General features: G+C 40.5%; 1 protein-coding gene across 1 annotated transcript in view; it reads left to right on the top strand.

Annotated features, from left to right (window-relative positions):
- The window catches only part of Poln (DNA polymerase nu), a 165144-nt gene that overhangs the window by 97815 nt on the left and 43543 nt on the right, over positions 1–23786 (top strand). Inside the window, exons 16-18 of the mRNA XM_048784045.1 lie at positions 5755–5812; positions 6741–6818; positions 7732–7846. Of these exons, the coding sequence (XP_048640002.1) occupies positions 5755–5812; positions 6741–6818; positions 7732–7846 (251 nt within the window). The remainder of the gene's footprint in view (positions 1–5754; positions 5813–6740; positions 6819–7731; positions 7847–23786) is intronic.

Raw genomic sequence — 23786 nt, 5'->3', positions numbered from 1 at the left:
CATAGTCACTTACACTAGTTGATAAAATTGTTTTCCTGGGGTATACATTAACAATTCTGATACACTCTGCATGTGCTCTGGATTAATAGCTAAATAGATGGATGGTAGATGGTGGTAACCAGGCTTCTCACTGTTAGAATGATCTGTGTGGCAGTGGGTTAGAATTGGAGACACTGGTGTGAAATCATGTTGATGAACTTCATGTAGATACGGATGGCTACATATGGAAGTACTTAGAGATATATGTGTACACATAGATCAGCCCACACCTGTATTTCCTTTCTCTGTTGGTTGAGAGGATCTAGAAGCAGTTAAGCACACCCAGCACCCAGCAACTAGGTCCTGTCATCTAACATCACTTTCTGATCAAGAGACTAGGGCTCCAGGGGAAGAGGGCTGATTCTAGGACTGGGCAGAAAGCATATTAGATGGGGCTGGGATGTCTTGTACTACCAGAAAGTAACAAAATGTTTAAAGGTAAAAATAGATTGGGCCAGAGGGACACAGGAGCTGACTGAAAGAGATCTCAATGGCTAAAGTATGAACAATCTAAATAACAAAGTAGCATTGGGATATGATCCAAAGCATAAAATAAATATCCATGAGTCCATATCGATATAAACAAGTGAATAAACAAATAAGAAAGAATAAATAAATCTCTCTTGCAGAAGGATGTCAAATAAGTTCTGTAGGTACTCTGTCCTCAAGGCGGTGGATGTAACCCCTCACTCTAGTAGTATGGGCCATGCTTACTGTCTTCCTTCCAAAATGAACAGTATGGAAAGAGTGAGAAATAATAGCTTCACACAGGGGAAACCTGTCAGAAACCAGCTTGGCCCAGCTATCGAGTTCGACATCCAAAGTGATGACAGTGTGCCCTTGATGTGACGAGATGAGCATGGCAGGCACCTTACAGTTGTGTTTTTTCTCCCCAGTCCCGGAGCCCCAGTGTAATCAGGAGAGAAACTCAGACAAATACCAAGTGAGGACACTCTACAAAATACCTGCCCAGTGCTCCTCAAAACTGTCAAGGTCTTTGTGGAAAAAAAAAAAAAAAAGATGTCTGATAAAGTACCACAGCTAAAAGGAGTCCTGGAAGAGGTTATGATTCAATGCAGCTTGGCGACCTCGCTGGGATCCTGGAACAAAAAAAAAAAGAAAGAAAGAAAAAAGGACATTAGTTAAAAACAAAGGAGATTTAAGTGAAATCTCACTTTTGTTCATTATAATGTATCAGTACTGGTTTGTCATTAATTGTGGCAAACACACCCTTCTTTCTCTTTGTCTTTCATCAGACACAAAAAAAATGCTTTGTGTGACACCTTAAGCGTGGGCCCTGCTTAGTGACCTGCTTGCCAAGTGAACAGTGTAGGAAAGGGGAAAATAAAAAAGCCACTTTATGCTGGAGAGGCCTAGAGAACTGCCTCATCCTGGTGATCAATGTCAATGGCCACAGGTCTTGTCAATAGTGTGTTCACTTAATGTGACATGATGAGATGGCACCTTCCTTCTGTGGTCTTCCTCCAAATAACCCATGATCCCACCATCACTATGAGAAAAAAATCACAACAGCTCCAAACCGAGGGACACTTTGCCTGACCAATCCTCAAAAAGCAAGGCAAGTCTGAGAAGCTGTCGCAGCTGGGAGGAACCTGAGGGGTGTGATGACCAAATGTCATGTGGTTAAGCAGAAAAGGGCATCCTGTAAAAATGATGGGATCTGGAAAAAGTGCCAAGTTTAGTTCACTGTAACGTGGCAAGGATGAGGGAACTCTTTGGGGTAGTCAGAACTCTGAACTGACTTCACAACAATTCTCTAAAACTGTTAAAAATGCATTTTTGTTGAAAAAATTCTGAACATGATAGACAATTTTGGTAGTATTCTTAACACACACAACAAAATCTGGTTCTATTTTTAAGAGCGGATTATTTAATTTTAATAGCTCTGGTCTCTAGACATGTTGGAGGCACTTCGTAGAGGGACACGGACTGAAGACACTTTCTCTGCTTCAGTGATTTTGTGTGGCTCTAGTCTTGAGTTGGGGTGCATGGCATTTGCCTGGTTTGCATGGCATGTCCACACCCTGTCAGCCAACAGTAAGACACTGGTCACTGGCTGAAGTGCTCTGTTGTAGTGGATACCAAATCTGCCATTTGCACCTCGGCAAGCCGCCAGGAACAGAATGGACATTGAGGATAACAGAGAAATGCTTTTTGAGGCTTGTGGTGCCTACAGATTGGGTTGATTTCTGTCAGCCATTGTGGAAGGTAAATATAAAACTTTCTCAGGATGACATTTTTGCCATGTGGCCAAAGAATAAAACATATTTTCTCTTAAGATGTTCAAAGTACACATCATATATAGCAAAGTGCACTACATAAATTAGACATTTTGTGAGGTTTCATTTATTTGTTATATTATAAAAACATAGAAGTTGACATTTAATTATTAAATGTCTTCCTTCATAACTCATTTGAGAACAATAAATTTAAACTTTACTACTTTCTCTGGGCAAATAGGAAACATGTATTCCTCTTTCACTGTGGAGCAGCTCTCGTGAAGGCAAACGTGTCGTGTGCTCCGGGAAAGGCATCAGGAGTTGGGCTCCTGTCCACTAGTGATCCTTGCAGCACAGTGCTTCCCAGAGCCTCCCTGTCAGCCACAGTCTGGCTTGATGCTGGTGTGGCATGCTAACAGACGGGAGACAGGCCTGCCTTGTACAGCAGCGTCAGCTGCCAAAGTTACTCATAGGGAGTAAATCTCACAGGTGCTGTTAGGTCAAAAAAATTCCTTTCTTTTCTTAGAGATATTTTCATGTGACTGAATGTTGGATTTTGTTGTTGTTCCTTCTGTTCTATTGAGATAATTTATCTTTTATCTTTTATTTTGTGAATATGACTTATCACATTAGCTATTTCTGGATTTTAAGCCAATCTTGCATTCCCAAGATAACTCCTACTTGGCCATGGTATGTAATTCTTTCTCTGTGTTGCTGAACTCAGTTTGCTACTATTTGATTGAGGTTTGTTCTGTCATTGTTTATGAGTGATGTTGGTTGGTGTTTTTCTTTTTTTCTGATGTCCAGCATTGGTAATCAATGAGTAAATACTGACATTTTAGAATAAACATGTTCCTCACTCCACCATAATAGAAGTACCTCTCATTGCTCAGGGCATTTTTAGTTGTTCATATATTTTGGAATGTTCAACTGGCAGTGGTGGAGACAGACGGAAAGAGACTTGCCGGTCGAAACCTTTGTTAGGGTTCAGGGCATTACCCAAGCAGATGCCCCAAGGAAAGATCTCTTATTGGTGAGTCTGGAGCAAGAAGGCACAAGCTCTATGGAGTCATGCTAGGAGCAGAGGTGGTCACTGTGGCCTATCTTCACAGTCTGTAAGAGGGTAAGGGTCACTGGGGTGAGTTAAACATCTAGCTGCCTCCTAGGGAAGCAGCTCCCATGAAATGGTTGTATAAGGTAGATGCTTGGGTCAAGCATCTTGAACAACTGAAAGGAGGCAGAGAACTGGAAACTGTCGAGGTTGACCAAGTTCTGCTTCTGATATGAGAAAGGTAAACAAATTCAAAATGGGTATTGAAGCAACATAAAAACTATAAGAATTAAGACTTATCTTTCATCTGGGCCTGGAATTTTCTTTTTAGGAAGGCTTTTTAACTATTAATTCAATATCTGTAATATATGTAGTTTATTCAGATTTTGAATTTTGAATTAATTTTGGTCATTCACATAAGGAATCATCCATCTTCCTCTGAGTTTCCCAATGTATGAGCATGTCATGGCTCATGATATTTTTTTAGTGTCCTTAATCTCTGTAGAATCTGTAGTGATAACTCCCTTTCATTCATGAAACTGGTCATTTTTTTAATCTTATATTTTCCTTGAACAGTTTGACTAGAGTTTTTAAGCTTTATTGTTCTGTTACCAGTTCTGGGTTTCACTGATTTTTCTCTATTGATGTCTATTTTTAATTTAATCTAAGCTTTAATTATTTTTATTTTACTTATATTGGAATTAATTTACTCTTTTTTCATAGTTTCTAGAGGTAGAATCTTTATTTGAGATCTTTATTCTTTTTCAACACATATATTGTTAGAAATTTCCCTCTAAGTACTGCTTCAATTACATTCCATGAATTTTGACATTTTGTATTTTCTTTTTCATTCTGTTCAACATATTTTTAATTGGGACATTATCATTATACATAATAATGGGATTCACTGTGACATATAACATTTTAAAAAACTAAAAATCAATATCAATTTTGTCCCTCAGTACCTTCCCTTTTCTTCCCCTGCTCCTTTCCCAGGATTCCCTTCCTCTGTTCTACTGGTCTCCCTTCTAATTTCATGAGCTCCCTGCCCCCGTTTTTTGCTTTTTCTCTTTAGTTTTCCCACATGAGAGAAAACGTATTTCCCTTGACTCTCTGATTCTGGCTCCACTTTCACTTAATATAGTATAATGCTCTTAAATTCAATCCATTTTCCTTCAAATGGCATAATTTCATTCTTCTTCATGGCCAAGTAAAAACTGTAAAAAAAACCTGCATTTTTATGTTTTTAAATATAAAAACTGCATTTTTAGATTTTCTTAATTCATTTATCTGTGGATAAATACATTGGCTGGTTCCATAACTTGACTATTGTGAATCGTGTTGCTATAAACATGGTATGCATGTATCACTATGCTAATTTTGGTTCTCCGGATAAATACCACAAAGAGTGGGCTAACTGGGTTGTATGGTGGTTCCATTCCTAGTCTTTTGAAGCACCTCTATACTTGTTTTCATGATGGTTTAATTTACAATCTCACCAATAATATAAAAGTTTTTCTTTTTCTCCCAAATCCTCACCAGCATCTATTATTATTTGTATTCTTAATGATTACTATTTTAACTGAAGTGAGATGAAATCTCAGTGTAATTTTGATTTGCATTTCCCAAATTGCTTAAGAGCCAACATATTTTCTAAATTTCCTTGAGACCACTTTTAACTGCACCCTTACTAAGAAGCATTTGGACATTAAAATGCGTCCCTATAAGACAGCAGGGCTTTGATGCTCAGCAGTTCCCACTGTGGAAGAATTCATCAGATATAATCAGGGGGTCAAGACCAAGTTGCACCAAAAGGATTTCATGTCTAGACAAAGTGGGTGTCATTTACTGTCCTGCCAAGGATCAAGAAGGATTGTAACAGAAATTCTCATGATTAGAATAGTGGGAACAGGCTAGAAGCTACTGCTCTTTACCCCAGGTGTAAAGGTACAGAGCAGTGGTGCTTGACAAATGGCCCTCTGGGGTTCGCAGGGGATGCAGCTTCACCCACTGCCAGCCACAGAGGGGCTGAGATGGAGGTAGCCAACGAGTGCGTAGGGCAGCAGGGGAGGGGAGACTAGGGGCAGAGGCCAGAATTTTCATCTTAATGTATGCTTTTAAATAAAAGAACAATATATAGATTTCATGATTTGGGTTGTTGTGAAAGATATTGCATGTAATTACAATAAGGTTCACACAGCCAGTAAGAGCTATTCTCAGATTTACTGACTGTACTTAGTAGCATCTCCCCCAAAACTGTGTTTCATATTAATGTAGTAAATGTTAATAGGCAGGAAACATTGGCATTGCTTATTTTGTTCATGTTTAATAAAATATTATTGCATTTTAAATACCCTTAAATGGTACATATTAATTTAAGAATATATATTTTAGCTAAAGCTATTTTCCTGTTATTATTAACAGAATATCCAGGGTATTTCCAAGCACTCAATTCAAATTGCTAAGCCTCTGAATTTTAAAGGTAATATTTCTTTCTGCCTTACTAAAATCTTGGGTAACATATTTAAAACTTAGAAGTGTTTTATAATTGTTTTTCTATAACTAACTGCTCCACTTTGCTGAAGTTCTCCTTTGTTTGCATGACCAGGATTTAAATATACATTGAAAAAATAAAGAGTAGCTGATGTGATATGGGACCTCCCTTTTAGCAGCTTACAAGTTAAAATAGATAGTAATTATAACTCCCCTCCTACTATCTCTCTCTCACCAACTTCCTGATAAAGAAAAAAAGAACTTACATACAGTAGCACTGGCTTTTATTAAAGTCTGAAAATTACTGGAAATATTTATAAAAGCACACACAAATTTTTTTTCTCTTGAGTTATTCTACTGTAATGCTGATGTTCACATTTCTGAGAAAGGGAAGCTCCAATTGGACAAATTGGTGCTGTGTTGCCCATTCCCAACCTTTTGTTTCAGGGCCAGTGCTTCCCCCTGGGCTGTGGGCACACAATGAAGCACCACAAATGGCCCTTTCTAAACATAAATGTTTACACTCAAACAGAGTCCATGGAAGGTGACCACCAGCCACTCTGCCTCTTATGCCATTTTCAGATTTCTCCAGTGGGAAAATCACAACTGCATGGCCCTGCATAGATCTAACAGTGAAACTCAGAGTCTCGAGCACTTTTACTAGAATGTTCAGGCATCAATATTTGGCTTTTCCCTTTGTCAAAACCTCTAGAAAAAAAAAACAGGAAATTTCAACAAGAAAATCTCACTAGCTTTATGTAATAATGTTCTTTTAAATTACATTAATAAAAATAGTTGTAAGAATTAAGAATCTAAACTCTTAACTTTGGGTGGTATTAAAATAACTCTACACTGAGGAATATCTTCAAGTGCACTCACAACCAAACTCACTATGTGCTCTTGCAATGACAATTTAGGTAAAGAAGATGAGACTTTCACCATCTCCCCAAGAACCCTGCTTGTTTCCTCCAGGGGCCACATCTTCCTAGCAGCAGGTATGTGCTAGCAACAATGGAGGATAATCTGTACCACTGTAGCTCACTCATTGTGTTTTCATGCAGTTCAAATATTTACAAATTGAATAATTCAAAGGTACTTACAGAATTAATTTCTTCAATTAAATCCTAAGGTAAATTTGTGCCCAGTAAATAATAATAGGTCTTTGGCTTCTAGGGTCCCTGCACTTTGCCATATCTAGATGACACACACCCTGCATGGCCTACTCAACCTGCTGCCTTCCTCAGTCCTCATCTCAGCTCCCACCCCTTGCTCACTCCAGGCAGCCACATTGGCTGCTGGTCATATGTTATTCCTCTACTTCCCAGATGCCTCTGGGCTCCCGCTTTGCCTCCTCACATATCGCTCAGCGTCCCTTTCTTGGTGAGGTCTAGGTCTACAAGTGTCTACAAATTGGGGAACTGACTGTTCACATTAGCACTTGCCTGCACACACACACCACTCATGCCCAGACCGAATCGTTTTACCTTGGTCTGTGTTTTCCGTTTCATTTCTCCCCTTCTGACATACCAAGTAACTCAAACTGTCCCCCTTGAGAATGTGAGCTCCATGGGGTAGGGAACTTGGCTATTTTGCTCATTAATGCAACCCAAGAGCACAGCCTGCATAGAAGGCTCTTACTAACTATGATGTGTGCACTGAATGAAGTAACAAATAAACACTCCTGTCCTGGAGGGAGGCCTTGCTGGCCTCCCAGAAGGCAAAGGGTGTCTTCAGACAGCTGACACAGAGGTGACACTTGGGTGATCATATGACCAGAGGAGTCTAGCCCTTGGAGGTGGGGATGTTAAGTTCAACCCTGGATAGGGAAAGCAATCTGAGGGTGGCTGGGTGAGCAACAGCAGGGCATCCTTGGTGAATTCCCATTTGACACAAAGCTCTGTCTCACAGACTTTTCACAGATTGAATTGCGCATTCTTGCGCATTTATCTGGAGATCCAGAACTTTTGAAGTTATTCCAGGAATCTGAAAGAGATGATGTGTTTTCTACCCTGGCTTCACAGTGGTAAGATATTGAGCCACAATATCATCAGATCTAGGAATGCTAACATGAGTTTAAAAGTGTGAAGTTATTCCAATGCTATTTTCATAAGAAAGAAATTCAGTTTTTCTCTAGTAGTTAATCATTTTGAAAAGATGTAGATAGCCAGGGTGCCAAGAGCTTCCTAATTCTGAAAGAACTGATGGATCTTCACCACTGAGAAGAATGTGATAGGAATGTTGGAAATACATACACACAGGAAGAAAGGGGAGCCCAGGGCTGGGGGCGGGGGCCAAGGAGAGCAAGTGTCAAGGCTGGGTGAGGTGGGCAGGAGTGATAGGCTCCATTGGCTGTCCATGCCTGAATTGGTCTGTCTCATAAAGTACTGGAGACAGTTGGCCTCAGGTTTTATTGGCCCAGATACATCACTATCTGCACAAAGTTAGGATTTTGCTATGAGGAAGAGGAGGGCAGAGTGGGCTAGCTGTTGGAAGCTTGCTGTGCCTGCCATCACTGTTCCTTCTCTGAGCAGCTTCAGGTACCCCCTTTTCTCACCTTGGTCCTCTCCTTCAGGCTGCCCCACTGTGGCCCTCCTCCCACCTCTCCTACCTTATCTCCTGTTATTTGCTTATCTCAGGATTATTAGAGAGGTCAGTTCCAGGAAGGCTCTCCCCACATAGGGCCCTGTGCTTCCTCCTCACACTCTTTTTTGTCACAGCCCTCCTGGAGGCATATGAGCTCCACAGAGGCAAGGCCATCTCCCATTGTCCAGGACAGGTATACTGGCTGCTTTCTGGCCCCATGGCCACCTACTTTCTGGTCCTCCCTGGCTGGGCCCCAGTATACCAGCCACCTGTCTCACTGGGGCCTTTCCTTCCCCTGGGCTCTGGAAGCTCTCCCTAGCCTTATCTAAGCCTACCCTTAGGCATGTACTGGGGGCTTCCCTGGCACCATCCTGACCTTCCCCAGCTCTGCTGCTCTCTGTCCACACATGTCATCCACTGATGTGCTCTACCAAGCCAGGGGGCTCACGGAAGTTTTCTCAAATAAATGAGTGGATAGTGCAGAGTTCATACTTTTCTGTGCATTTTCCAAAAATACCAGTGCTACAGGACTTTCATTTGAATAATAAAATTCAGGAAATATTTTATGAGAAGGTGGTAGGGAGTGAGAAAATTACTGTGCACTAAGATGGACTTAAGTGTGGATAGTTGTAGAAATGTGTTTGTTTGGAACATCAGGCAAAGCAGCAAAACCAAGGAATAATGGAATATTTGCCAAGCCCAAAAGAGGGGTCCTGGATGGACATGATGGATATGACTCTGTGGAGTACAGAACCATCAGGAGCCAAGTGCAGCTCATAAGCTCCAACCAAAGTCCAGCCATCTGCCATCTTCAGGGACTTCCTCTCCTGTCCCAACCTTCACCTTCCTCCTTGGCCTTGCTCTGGACCCTCTGCAACTCTCTCCTTCCATACCCAGTGGTTTCTGCCCTGGCTGTGTCCTCTCTGGCCTAAGCTCCCTACCTCTGGGCACCCCAGACGTATGCTTGGTCCCCACTGCCCTACTCCTGTGCTCAGCCGTCCAGCCCTACCCCCCACACCTCCCGCCCTGTACCTGTCACACAGTGGGGCTGCAGTCGTTGTTATTTGTCTCTCCTCTGCACCATGCTGAGCTCTAAGGGCCCCGACTGTGTATGCCTGATGGTGCTGGACACCTAGTCAGGCCTGGGGATAGACAGCAGGTGAAGAACTGCATGGACCCCCTCTCCTTGGCACTCAGCCCCAATGGCTGCCCCCTTTGGACTCAGTGTTCTTTTGTCTTCTCCTCCATGGTTGCTGGTTTCTAGTCCTGGGTGATGCCCATGCCACCTCCCAGTCTTGCAGCCCAGGCACTGGGGAAAGTCGTAAAGTGGGAATGATTGAGTTCATGTGACATTAAGGTCATCAACCTGAGAGGGACCTGGTCTCGTCAGCCACTCCAAACATTTCTGTTGTCTCACAGATCTCTACCCTTTTCTCAATCTTAAAAGAGGACCCTCTTACCTAAGTGAGGTTCAAGTTCCTAACTGTGCCTCCTCTCTGCCTGGTGTTTCCCTGTGCAGCTCCTCCCACTGTCCCACAGCTCTTGTCTCAGAAGGTGATAAGGGAATATTGGAAGCAAAATTGTTTTCAAAAAACCAGTTTCTTGACAACCACAAACTACCAAAGCCTAACTTGAATGAAACTGATAACCTGAATATTCCTGTAATTATTAAAGAAATTGAATTTATAACTGAAAGTTCCTAAAAAGAAAACCCCAAGTCCAAATGACTTCATGGGAGGATCTTATCCAGTATCTAAAGATAAGTTAAGTGATACAACCTAATCCAAAAAACAGAACAGGAAGGATCCCAATTCATTTGTGAAGCTAGTGTTAATCCTGATGCCAAACCAGACAAAGAAAGTTGAAAAGTAGAACAAAACTACAGACTAAATTAATAGATATATTGTAGAGCTGGGGTTGTGACTCAGTGGTAGAGGGCTTGCCTCACACGTGTGAGGCACTGGGTTCACTTCTCAGCACCACATATAAATAAATAAATAAAATAAAGGTCCATCAATAACTGAAAAAATTTTAAAAAATGAAAAGAAGAGAGAGATTGTGTTCATGGTACAGAAGATTTGACATATGAATGTGTCAGTTCTCCCTAAATTGACCCATAGGTTTGTAATGTGGTTTATTAGTTTATTTAAAACTCAGGCAAGGTGTACATAGACACAGAAAAGCTTATTCTAAAGTGTGTATGAAAAGGCACAGACCTTAGAAAAGCTAAAACAATCTTGACGAAAAATGAGCTGGGAGGAATTACTTCCTGATAGACTTAATGTGCGGCAGAGAGATAGACACATAGATCAATGGAACAGAAAAGAGGAGTCAACAATAGACTCACCAAATATGCTCAACTGTTTTTTGACAAAGGCATAATACACGTGGCAGAAAAGAATTGTATTCAGATTCATGTCAGGCTGATCATGCACAAAGACAGCTTGAAGAGCACATGTCTACACTGGATATTTTGTATGTCTTCCCTGCATTTTATTAGCTCTTATTAGTGTTTGGGAGACCTTCAGAAATAAGAGCTTTTAATATTTGTATTATGGTTGCCTCTAATTTCCTACCAGCAGTAGTAATTCTGCATTTGTGACTTACAGTATAATTAGTTGCTGTGGAAATGATTTTTATGTTCTAAACAGAGGACTAGAATAGTACATGGTAAAAAAGACAGATCAACTACACATAAAAATGTTTGTTCCTTCTAAAAGCCTTATTGTTTGAAACACAAAAGGCAGAAAGGCAAGTATTCTGAAATATTTAGTAACATTATCAAAAAGTAACAACTTCTTTGAAAAGCCTTTAAGATTACAAAGTTATATAAATATGGAATTTGGCTGCTTGGGAGGCAGAGGCACAAGGATCGTGAGTTCAAAGCCAGCCTCAGCGAAAGCTAAAAATAGGGCTGGTATGTGGCTCAGTGGTCAAGTACCCCTGAGTTAAATCCCTTGTGCCCCCCCAAAAAAGATGGAATTTGGGAGGAGTAGTGGAAATCATCTGTGAAGCCGCAAATTGACAGACGGGTGCCAGAGAAAAAGCAGGGACACAAGAATCGGGAGAATTCAGAGCTGCCCTCCCACTCCCACCGCTAGATAATCATGAGATCTTAGGAGTTGGTGACTTATGGCCTGCTGTATCAAATCCTAAAACATGGTACTGGCTGCAATATGTCTATTGGAGGCTAAAAGATGGCATCCAATAAAATGTGATAACTAATCACTGTGATTATTTGTAGGGCAGATAATAACCCTAATGAGCTTGTGGCTTTAGGCAGAGCTGGGCCAACAAAATGCTAGCACATGCTTGGATTGCTATTGTCTGCATGTGACAATGAAGAAGGACAAACTTGGAAAAGAAGTGCCAGTATATGAGTAGGAATGAAAGGGAATAATGAGATTCCAGAAAGTTGGAATATGTCAATGATTTTCATCTTCACCCAGTGAAAGATAAGTTTTAAAAGGTCTGTAAATTAAAACACACAAATCAGGCTGGGGTTGTGGCTCAGTGGTAGAGAGCTTGCCTCGTATGTGAAGCACTGAGTCCAATCCTCATCACCACATAAAAATAAATAAATTAAATAAAAGTATCATGTCCATCTACCACAGATATATATATATATATCACACTCAAATAATCAAAGGTGTGAGTGACCCTGAAGCCTGTTGCTAACACATCTGAAACAATTAAGGTAGCACCCAAAATCCTTATATTTGTACATCTATGGAAAGAAAAGAATAGAAAGCATTAAAAGTTTGTGCCTTTCCCACAAACTCCCAATAACTCAAGGTTCCTGCAATGAAATCTGGAGAGAGGACACATCTCTAAATGAGTTGTGGATGTGTCTCAGGGAGCATGGAGCTGACCAAAGTCAAGTGGAAGGAACTGATTCTGTTTCTGAGAGCTGTACTTCCCACAGAATCACCAATCCAAGCTGAAATATTCTATGATTATTTGATGCTTAAAGCAACACTTGGACCCCGAGTCTTCGGAAGGCAAGAATCAGTCTGGGAATCGGGCTCATTCCCCAAGGAAAGCAGCTTCTACATTGTCCTTTTACACAAAACCAAGAAGGGCAATGGAAAAGAAGTCCAAAAAATGGAGCAAAAACCCACGGAGAGTGATGGGCTAGGAATAGATTCCCAAGGGGACAGCTTCAGGGACTAACCAAGGCCCTCCACTTCCACTTAGTGAGAATCCAAAGGTGCTAGGGACCAGTGATGCTGGGTCTCTGTTCTTCCCTTTTTAAATGGGATGTTTATCATGGCTTTCCTGTCCCTGTCCTTGTCCACATGTGGAGCAGTAGATGGGCTTGCGCATCAGGCCCTGACAAAAAAATGATCACAGGATCCTGAATCCTGGTTCACAGGCTCTCATTGGACGGGACTTTAGGTTGTCACTGTGGTAAAGTGATGAATATTTCTTTGTGTGTAAGGGGGAGGGGTGCAAGTGTTTGTGATCAGAAGAGTGGATTGAGGTAGACTGAAATATTTTTCAAAAATATTTGTTAGTTCTCTCTAAAGGAAGAATACTTCCTTCCCCATTGACTCACATGGCCATGTGACTTGCTTTAGCCAGAGACATGTGAGTGGAAACAATTTGTGTCACTGTTGGGTAGAAAATTAAGAAACAACACATCTCCATTTTCCTCTCCTTTCTCTGCCACAGCCTTGTTCCAATTGTATACTGGGGCTGTACCCTTGAATTACAGAGAGCAGATGACATGGAGTAGACCCTTGTTACAATGTGATAGACATGTTGTATAAATAAATAAGAATTTCTTTTTCTTTTTTATTTCCTTAACCACTGAGCCATATTCCTAGTTTTTTTTTTTTTTATTTTGTATCTGAGACAGACCCTCACTAAGTTGCTGAGGCTGGTCTTGAACCTGCAATCCTCCTGATTGGGATTACAGGCGTACACCACCATGCCTGGCAGAAATACTAAGTTCTTACCAAAAATTCATGTCAATATTTGGATATGTCTCCATCAACATAATATCACATACCACTTCCTGTCTGCTTCTTAGTTACTTTTACTAAACTTCATGCCATCCAAGTAAGCAGATGAGCATTACAGAGAATCTTACAAGTGCTCCAGGTACTTTAGAATGACTTTCAGTGACTGGTTACCTGAGATGCCTTCTGCCTAGAAGGCAAGAGCAACTTTGGAAAGAGGCTCTGTTAGATTGACCATAGCCCTGGGTCACACAGCCACATGATGGAGGACATAGGTCTTATCCCCTTGCAAGGCAACATGACTTCCCTTGTACCTCACTCTTTAAGCACACCTCATCCTATACTGAACAAAATGTTCTGAAACATGGCTGTTTTAGTTTTATAAACTTTTAATTTCATGGGGAAATTATTGGACGAATTTTTAGTGAAGATATACAAAACCCACAAGAGATTGTTGCTCTAACCTAATCAGTCAAGATGAGTAAATCAGTTTCTCTGAACTTGAGAGCTGAGGATACAGCTAAGTGTACCAAAAAGTTACAAACCATTCATAGAAAAGAAGAAACCATGGCTTTTCTCATCCCTGGTGGAGGGCAGGAATAGGAAGAATATCCCATTGGTGGGAGGAGAATAAACCAGCTAAACTTTTAATTAACATGGGCTAGTGAGAAAGATTGGAATTCTAAAAAGCCCCAGCTACAGAGCACACCATTCACCAACTCTTCCTCCACAAGTCTTTACCAAGTGACTAGGGGCAGACAGCAAAGCTGGGAGTAGACATGGAGAGCTGCGAGAAGTCAGCCTAAGGCACTCCAGAACTGAGCTCCAGGGGTAGAAGGACTGGAGGACCTAACCATGTAGGTGTTCTAGTAGAGGCAAAACCAAGTACAAAGGTTGGATGGGACTGGAGGGCAAGTGGACTTTCCAGCAAGCCCCAAACCTGGCAACTTGTCTATAACAGAGCTCTCCTCTGGTCTGTAAAGTTGATAGCTGAGCTGGGAGACTCCAAGAAATTCTACATTTGTGCAATTCTCCAGACCCCATAGAAGAAGAATTTGTAATTCCACTTTCAAAACATTTCAAACCAGTAGTGAACTGGATCAAACTAAAATCACAATGAAGTCCAGACCTAGCCCAACCACAGATCTGATTGATTTTATGCCCAACTCTACTGACCTCACAGGAGTATAAAGTCCTTTTTAAGAAGTGAATATTAACTTCATTCTCTACTGTTCTTTTATACAAAATATCCAACATATAGATAATAGTTTCATATAGTTATATAATTTCATCTATCTATCTATCTATCTATGAAGAAAATGTGTCCTATGACCAAGACAGTATACAATCAATAGAAGTCATTAAAGTCAGCCAAAGAGATGATCCAGATATTGGAACTATCAGAAGGGAATTTTTTAATGATAAAAATGCTAAAGTATGTAGATGAAAAGGTAGATATGTGTTAAGATATGGTGAATTTCAATAGAAGTGTAAAATCTATAGACAGGGTCAGATTGTAAGAGATGAAAAATCCATCTCAAAACTGAAGAATCCAATAGACTAGATGCAACATAGGAAAGGACACATGAACTTGAAGACAATCAAACATAAAATGTCAAAAATGAGATTCAACGACAGAAAAAAGTAGACATCACCCAGCAGAATCTAAGATCTATGTTACAAAATAAAATGGACTAGTCTAAATATATCTGACATCTCACAAGGAGAGGAGAGAGCAAAATAAATATGGAAGGCACTTTCCAAAATGATTGAAGGAAATCAATATACATATTCAAAAGTCTCAACAAGCCCCAGTTGGGTTATATGAGGTACATTAAGGTTGACCTATGAAAACCACCAGGGGGGAAACACACATTGTACACAAAGACTCCACTACACTATTTATAGCTCACTTCTTCCAGGAACAGTGGAGGCCGGGAGATGATGGAAGGGCAGCTGTGAAGTGCTGAAGGAAACAAACAATCCAGAAGTCTGTATTCAGCAAATTACAAAAATTAAGGCAAAACAAAGACATTTTCAGATATACAAAATCTAAAAGAATTTTTCTTAATACTTCTACACCTAGTAGAATTACTTTAAAAAAAAAAAGTTGTTCAGACTGAAGAGAATGACACTGCACAAAACCTTAGTCTTGAAGGAGTAAAGAGTGCCAGAATAGGTACTTCCAAGGCACATACAGAAGCATAATTGTCTTTATTTTTCATAGCTTATGTATTTTATCTTGTATATGTGATTTTCATATAACTTTAAATTCCTCAAAATCTACTAATTTTTAAGTTTGTAGCATAGGTAGAGTAAAACATAAGATATCAAAAGTACAAAGGCCAAGACTGCTACTAAGTGGAAGAATATTATCACAAGGTTCTTACACTATCCATGAAGTAGTATAACAGCATTCGAGACAGGCCATGAAGACTTAGAGATACAGACCTTAATCTCTAAGGCAAACTCTGAAACAGTACCAGAAGAAGTATAGCTAAAATATCAATGGAAGAGGTAAAGTGGGATATTAAAAAAATAAAAAAATGTGACTTACCTAGAATGATTCAAGAAAAAAGGAACAGAGAATAAAATGCACATAGGATAAATAAAAATCAAATCCTAAAATGAAAAGCTTAAATTCAGTACTATCAATAAACATTAAACATAAATGAACTGCTGGACTGGAGATCGCTCAGTGTCGAGAGGCCTATCATGTGAGGCCTTGGGTTCCATCCCCAGTACCAGAAAATAAATAAATAAGCTGGAAATTCCAGTTAAAAAGTACAGATCATATAAATGTACAATTATGTAAATTTAACAAGAAAAGAGCTAAAATAATAAAATTCTTATTTTTAATAATAAAACAATTTAAGTGTGAAAAAAGCAGAAATTATCAGATGAAAAGACAAGACCCAATTATAACACTATTTACAAACATTAATATAAATACATAGGTTGAAAATAAATGCTAAATATAAGAAGGCTAATGTGTTAGATTAGTATCAAACTAAACTTCAAAACAAAAAAGTGTTGCTCAAGATAAAAAAGGAGGGGTTGGGGTTGTGGCTCAAAGGTAGAGCACTCGCCTAGTATGCATGAGGCACTGGGTTCGATCCTCAGCATGACATAAATATTAAAAAAAGAAGATATTGCATCCACCTATAACTAAAAAGTAAATATTTAAAAAATATATTTAAAAAGGATATTTGCTAATCATTAAAAAGTTTTACTCGTTAGGAAGTATAACAAATTCTTTTATTTTTAAAGAGAGAGAGAGAATTTTTAATATTTATTTTTTAGTTTTTGGTGGATACAACATCTTTATTTTATTTTTTTTTAATGTGGTGCTGAGAATCAAACCCAGTGCCCCATGCATGCCAGGCAAGCGTGCTGCCGCTTGAGCCACATCCCCAGCCCACATAACAAATTCTTTTATCAAAAAGTCTATTGGAAGGGCTGGGGCTATAGCTCAGTGGTAGAGCGCCTGCCTCACACATGTGAGGCACTGTGTTCAATCCTCAGCACCACATAAAAATAAATAAGATATTTTTTAAAAAGTTGATTGGATCCCTGGCACCTTTAATCCCTTTGGACATTGCTACAAGCATTGCTGATTTTAAAGTGGCTTCTTCAGCCCCCGAGCCTTCTGGGTCACATATTCCAAAGTAGTACTGTGGGGACATGCACAAAGTAGAAGGCCAACTCTGTAATGAAAATGGTCCCCACACTCACTGGGAAACATGGCTAAGTGTTTGCCATTGTCCAAGAGAAAAGCATCTTTATGCATCTGATTGCCATGGCCCTGTCACAGTGCCCATGGAGATGAGATGATCAGTGCATCAGAGGGGGGGAGGGGGGATTCAGACCCAAGCTTTGGGCTACATGTGCACATCCCTGACGGGCTACAGCCAAGGCCCAGAGCCTAGGCCACATCCAGCATTACATCACGTGTCTACAGTGAAGAAGCTTGGGGGAGTAGTCCTAACAGTTGCCTTAGAAGTATTGTTAAAGTTTATAGATGGCAATGGACTGCACCTTGTGTGTGCCCTCACTTCTATTCCCAGGAGGGTTCTCTCCCTCTTTCTATCCCTTTATCAATAAAAGTAATGAATGCTTATTGAGTGTTCACTCTTTGCCTTGCATTCTTTTATGCCCATTTCATTTAATACCAATGAAAACCTAGGGTGCTACTCTTCCCCATATTATGGATAAGAAAAACTGAGGCCTGAGGCTGATAAGTAACTTGCCCAAGATGGCACAGGTGCCAAGGAAGCACCCAAGGTTCCTTGTCCATACGGTTTGTATGAGCCTGTACTGAGCCTGCTGTTCTTAGGGAATCAACCCTTCACACCACTTTGGAGGCCTCCTGCTCGGAATTGTGATAGAGCCCTGTCAGGAAGGAGAAGAGACCCTCAGCTGCAACTTTAAGAAGAATTTAAAGAAGTGACCATTTGTAGAAACTTCCAGGACAATGAAGTGTGGGGACAGCCCCAATGGGAGCCACAGAGAAAGTACCAAGAAAGACCAAGTAGAAACTGGAGCTAGAGTCAGCAAGGTCACAGCCACAGTCCTCATGGGAGGGGCAGAACACATCATCTGTGCTCTGGTGATACCTTGGGGGCCAAGCTGCAGAAGTCAGACCCCAGAAACAGGACACTACAGTGATCTAAGAGGTGCACAAGGAGACACCAGCACAGGAGCCCATGAGGAAGATGGCAGGAGTCAGAGAAGCAGAATCCAAACAGGAATTCAGCAGCTCCATTCCCATAAAGCCCATGGGAGAGTGGTTCACATGTGCTCTGATGGACTTCTACCAGCTCCTAAATCAGACCTAATCCCACACCACAGAGTTTGCCCTGCAAGGACAGGACTTCCTCATAGGGAAAACAGACCAGAAGGCAACCTCTTTTGGGGCAGACATGCCTGGATGGAAGGCATCCCACTGAGGGCAGGCATTCCCCATGTGGGCAGGCCTATGTGGGCAGGAATACCCAGAACAGAGGACATCCCCACTGTGGGCAGTTATACCCCACGTGGGCAGCCTTGTGGGCGGGTATCCCCTAAGAGGGCCAAGCTGGAGTGGAGCAGGCAGGGCCTTTCTGATCAACTAGTAAGCCAAGTTACCCCACTAGGACAAGAGCTACATCTAGTGACTTTTTTCTGCCTCTTAGTGAGAAACTCCCAAGACTATCCTGGGCCTTCTTTCCACATCCAGGGCTTCCAGAACACCTTCTCCACTCCTCTGGTTCCTTCTGGTTTCCAGGTCAGCTGCACCATCTACTACTTGGACAACCATATGGGAGTAAGGACATCTCTCTCCGGACTATCATCCAACCATCCACTTCAGTATTGCACATGTGTTGTGTGTTGGTAGAGCCAAGAAGGCAGGCAGTGCCTAGGGCAGAGATAACAGAGCCTGCAGTGTTGGGAGGCAGCATTACACAATGCCATCAAAAGTTTAGGAGCAGTTTTTAAAAGGTCTAAAGAAAGACAGGTACTCAGAGATCATCCCATGCTGTGGCCTCACCTGAGGTCAGGAAGCTTCCTTGCAAATGTGGTCAGGCCTAGCTCTTGGGAGGGAAAAGAAACCCAGCAGGGGAAAGGAAAGTTTGCTCACCAGGCCAAGGGAGCAAAGAACAAAGCCTTTCAGCATCCTGAGGGTGTCCAGGAGTTAGGTGAGACAGGGAGAAGTGTGTATCCAGCACCAGCACCCCACCTCCTGGCGGGGCCTCAGGAAATGATGGGTGGGTCCATCATGGACAACACATGGCTGTTGTCATCATAGCTCCTCCCTGTCCTGGGATCCAGTTCTCAGGGCAGCTTGCCTAGTCATCCCACAGACATCTCAAACTCACTGAGTCTGGAGGAGTCTCCCAGACAGTATACTACCACCTCTGCTCCTCCCTCTCCCAGCTAGACTGTGTGGCCCTCTTCCCCCCAGCTTCTTCCTGCTCTCCTCAGCTCCAGACTCTGTTGTCTTCTGCATCTCCCACCTTGATGACTTCCTGACCCTCTTGGCATCCTGCCTTGATGCTGCCTGTTATCTCGGCCATTAGTCAGATCATGTGAGCCTCTACTACAAACCAGCTCCAGCATGAAGCACCAAAGTGCCCTATGATGTTCAGAATGATCACAGCTGCTAGTTAGGAGTGCTCAGGAGACATCATAAAGAAACACGAGTAGACACTGGAAAGCAACAGGCAAAACCATCATTTGGTGATTGTCAGCCTAAGAAAATAAGAATATCAACTAAAAGAAAACTATTAAGATGATGATGCTGCATTCTGGAAAAAGGACAGGTGCAAATTAGTGTACAGAAGTTCTTTTCCCACATATAAACAACCAGGTAGAGAGTACAATGAAAGAAAAGACACTATGAAAAACATAAAATATCTGTGGTGACACAGAAAAATGTACAAAATCTATGTGAGAAAAGTGAAAAATAGAAGATAGGAAAGCTTAATTTTATAGAAATGTTTATCCTCTACATTGATATTTAAAGATAGAAATGTCCTAATAAATATGCCCCAAAATACCTGTCAGGTTTTTATAGTGATCAAACTAATCTCCAGCTTATGGTATAAAAATAATGCATAATAATCATAAAAATTTTAAGAGGATGGCTGGGGGTATAGCTCAGTGGTAGAGTGCTTGCCTTGTACATGTGAGGCCCTGGGTTCAACCCTCAGCACCACATAAAATAAATTAATGTTTAAAAAATTAAAAAATTTTAAGAGGAACACTAAGGTCCACCAGATATTAAAATATAAGGCCACAACTGCTGAAATACAAAATAGACCATTAGAAAAAGTAAATTGAATAAATAGACCTGCATACATATAAAAATATATTACATGGTAAAAGAGATGTTAATTTAAATGAAAAACTCTTTTGAATGATCTGTGAAATAGCCATCTGTTTTAGTCAGCTTTTTCACCATTGTGACTAAAGGATCTGAGCAGAACAACTAAAGAGGAGGATGAGTTTATTTGAGGGCTCACAGTTTCAGAGGTCTTAGTCCATAGAACATCATGGTGCATGGTGGAGAGAGTGTCTGAGGGAAGCAGCTCACATCACAGTGATCAGGAGCTAGAGAGAGACTCCACTAACCAGATACAAATATATACCCCAAAGCCACACCCAATTTCCACCTCCTCCAGCCACAACCCACACTTCAGTTACCAGTTAATCTCTGTCAGGGCATAATTAACTGATTGGTTCAAGATTCTCACAATGCAGTCATTTGTCCTCTGAATCTTCTTGCATTGTCTCACATGTGAGCTTTTGGGGGACACCTCATCTGAACCATAACACCATCTGACAGAGACAACAAGTTTTTGGGTTTTTAAAAAAATGTTTATTTATTTATTTAGCTTTAGGTAGACACAATATCTTTATTTTACATTTATGTGGTGCTGAGGATTGAACCCAGTGCCTTGTGCATGCTAGGCGAGCGCTCTACCACTGAGCCACAACCCCGCCCCCCCCACAACAGGTTTTTTATGGAACTGGTCCTGGATGTAGTAGGAGAGGAGGCTGCCAGTTGGGCCCCTTCTTACCGACTAGCAAGTCTTGTGAATAATGATAGGGCTTGGGAATACAGACATGCTAGCCCTAGCATTATTCCCTGGACAAGAAAACAATTATAAAGTAAGAACCCCTCAAAGTTCTAGGAGCCTTTGAAATGATTCTCACCGGGCAGCAACACATGTAAGGTCTGGGAGTCTTGCAAGACTTCCCAGGGAGTAGCAGCACAAAGGAGAAGGTCACAGCAGGTCAGGCCTGCATGCCATTTTGTAGCTTCCAGGGAACCAGGGTGGCTTTTCACATAGAAGCCCCCACTGAGCCATCTGTTCAGGGTGGGTCTGTGGACAAACTTTCAGACTGCCAGCTGATGATTGGCTCACAACGGTCTTCATCTCTTCTTTGGGCAGTGTTTTTTATTATGAAGACTGCACTTTTAAGGACAGACTCAGGAATTTCATTTGTTAGCATTGAAAGCAAAAGAAGAACCACGAAGATTAATTACTCCTGATAAAAGAAAGGGAGAGGGGCTTGAGTTCACTCTAGTGCGTTTGCTGAGTAAGCACAGATGAACAGTGTGTGACAGGTCTTCTTCACGGATATTTGAGGTACCTGAAGGACTGAAGAGCGACTCTTGGGTTTAACAGCATGGATCCTGTGGGAAGCTGGTTGGGACCCTCAATTTCTGTAGAGAGAACCCTCTGGCTCTTTCATCTTTGTCATCGCCATCTGTGTGGGCAGATGGAGGCCTGGCTAGATTCATGTTGCTGGTGGCTGGGGTGGTGTGCTGGAGAGAAGCCTTGGCTACTGTGTAAACATGTTGACTTCATGACCCTCCCACTTGCAGCCCCTTCCTCTCCCTTAGGTTGTACTTGGCCCCACTGAGTCATTGTTCTCAAACCAAGAAGAAATCATGAAGGATAAATAAGGAAATTATGTTCTGTTAAAAGAAACAGCAAAACCAAGATACATCTATCATAAACATATAAACACCTAATTTATGCCTCAAAATATTTTTATAAACCTCACCAGAGACTATGCTATGCCATTGGGACCTTCAGCATCCATAACTATATAAAACTCTTTTTCTTATAAAGTTAGCTGACTCGAGTATTTAGTTATAGAATGAAAAGCTAATATGATACCCAAAACAGGTTGAGGTACATATAGAAACATGCTTAATAATTTGACATTTTAAATCTATATTGGGTTGAAATTATTTGGAAAACTATGAAGTTTTAAATGGCAACTTCATATTACACATATTAAGATGTCTTTTGGAGCATATTTGCCTTGTATATCCTTTCCTACCCTTTTATTTTCACCTTTCAGTGTGTTTTATTTTTATATGATATTAAAAATATGAAATCCAATATATAGATTCCTTTATCTTAGTTGGTTAATTAACTTGTATATATTTATTATGATTATTGGTACAAGCTCTTTTTGTACTTTTATGTAATATTTTCAATGTACTGGGTTTGATTTTTTTCCCCATTGACTAGATCATGTTTTCTTCTGCTGATTTGATGTTGCTTCTAAATCTATAGAAGCAATGTGGCCACTACTTTTCTTTCTTTTAATTTTCTTAAACTTTTGAGTTAGGAGGTGTTCCTTCCTTTTTTACATTTTCTGAAAGAGTTCTTTATAAGTGAGTTTATTTATTTGGAGGAAATTATCTGTGAATCACCTGGGCTTGGAATTTTCTTTGCAGGATTCAACTTATTCAACAGACAATGAGGCTGTTCAGATGGTCTATTGCTTGTTGTATCAGTTTTGGTTTATTATGTTTTATAGTAATTTTACAGATTACACTTAAATTTCCAGACTTACTGGTATCAAGTTGCTCATATTATTCTCTTTTTTTATCATCTTAATGACTGTAGGGTCTGTAGTAATATTCCCTTTTCATTCCTGGTGCTGATAATTTGTGCATTCTCTCTTTTTTTAATATTTATTTTTTAGTTGAAGTTGGATACAATATCTTTAATTTATTTTTTTATTTTTATGTGGTGCCGAGGATCGAACCCAGGGCCTTGGTATGCTAGGAGAGCGCTCTACCACCACAACCCCAGGCCCATGTGCCTTCTCTTTCATTCTTATTCAACCTTACTACAGATTTATAGATTTTATCAATTTTTTCGAAGAGCCAATTATGTGTTTGTTAAATCTCTTTATTATTTTTCTATTTTACTAATTTCTTTATTTTTTCTTTCCTACTTACTTTAGACTTATACATTGTTCTTTCATTTTCTAACTATTTGTGATGGATGTTTAGATCATTGATTTTCTGACTTTATTCATCTCCTAATAAGGATTTAAGTTTATAATTTTCTTTTTTAAATTTTTTTTCTTCTTTTATTGGTTGTTCAAAACATTACAAAGCTCTTGACATATCATATTTAATACATTTGATTCAAGTGGGTTATGAACTCCCATTTTTACCCCGTATACAGATTGTAGAATCACATCGGTTACACATCCACGTTTTTATATATTGCCATACTAGTGACTGTTGTATTCTGCTGTCTTTCCTATCCTCTACTATCCCCCCTCCCCTCCCCTCCCATCTTCTCTCTCTACCCCCTCTACTGTCATTCATTTCTCCCCCTTGTATTATTTTTCCCTTTCCCCTCACAACCTCTTATATGTAATTTTGTATAACAATGAGGGTCTCCTTCCATTTCCATGCAGTTTCCCTTCTCTCTCCCTTTCCCTCCCACCTCTCGTCCCTGTATAATGTTAATCTTTTTCTCATGCTCTTCCTCCCTGCTCTGTTCTTAGTTGCTTTCCTTATATTAAAGAAGACATTTGGCATTTGTTTTTTAGGGATTGGCTAGCTTCACTTAGCATAATCTGCTCTAATGCCATCCATTTCCCTGCAAATTC

The sequence above is a fragment of the Marmota marmota genome, unplaced genomic scaffold, assembly GCF_001458135.2.
Source record: "Marmota marmota marmota unplaced genomic scaffold, marMar, whole genome shotgun sequence".
In the NCBI taxonomy this organism is placed as follows: Eukaryota; Metazoa; Chordata; class Mammalia; order Rodentia; family Sciuridae; genus Marmota; species Marmota marmota.
Note: the sequence above shows the minus strand (reverse complement) of the source record. Positions and strands in the feature narration are given on the sequence as shown.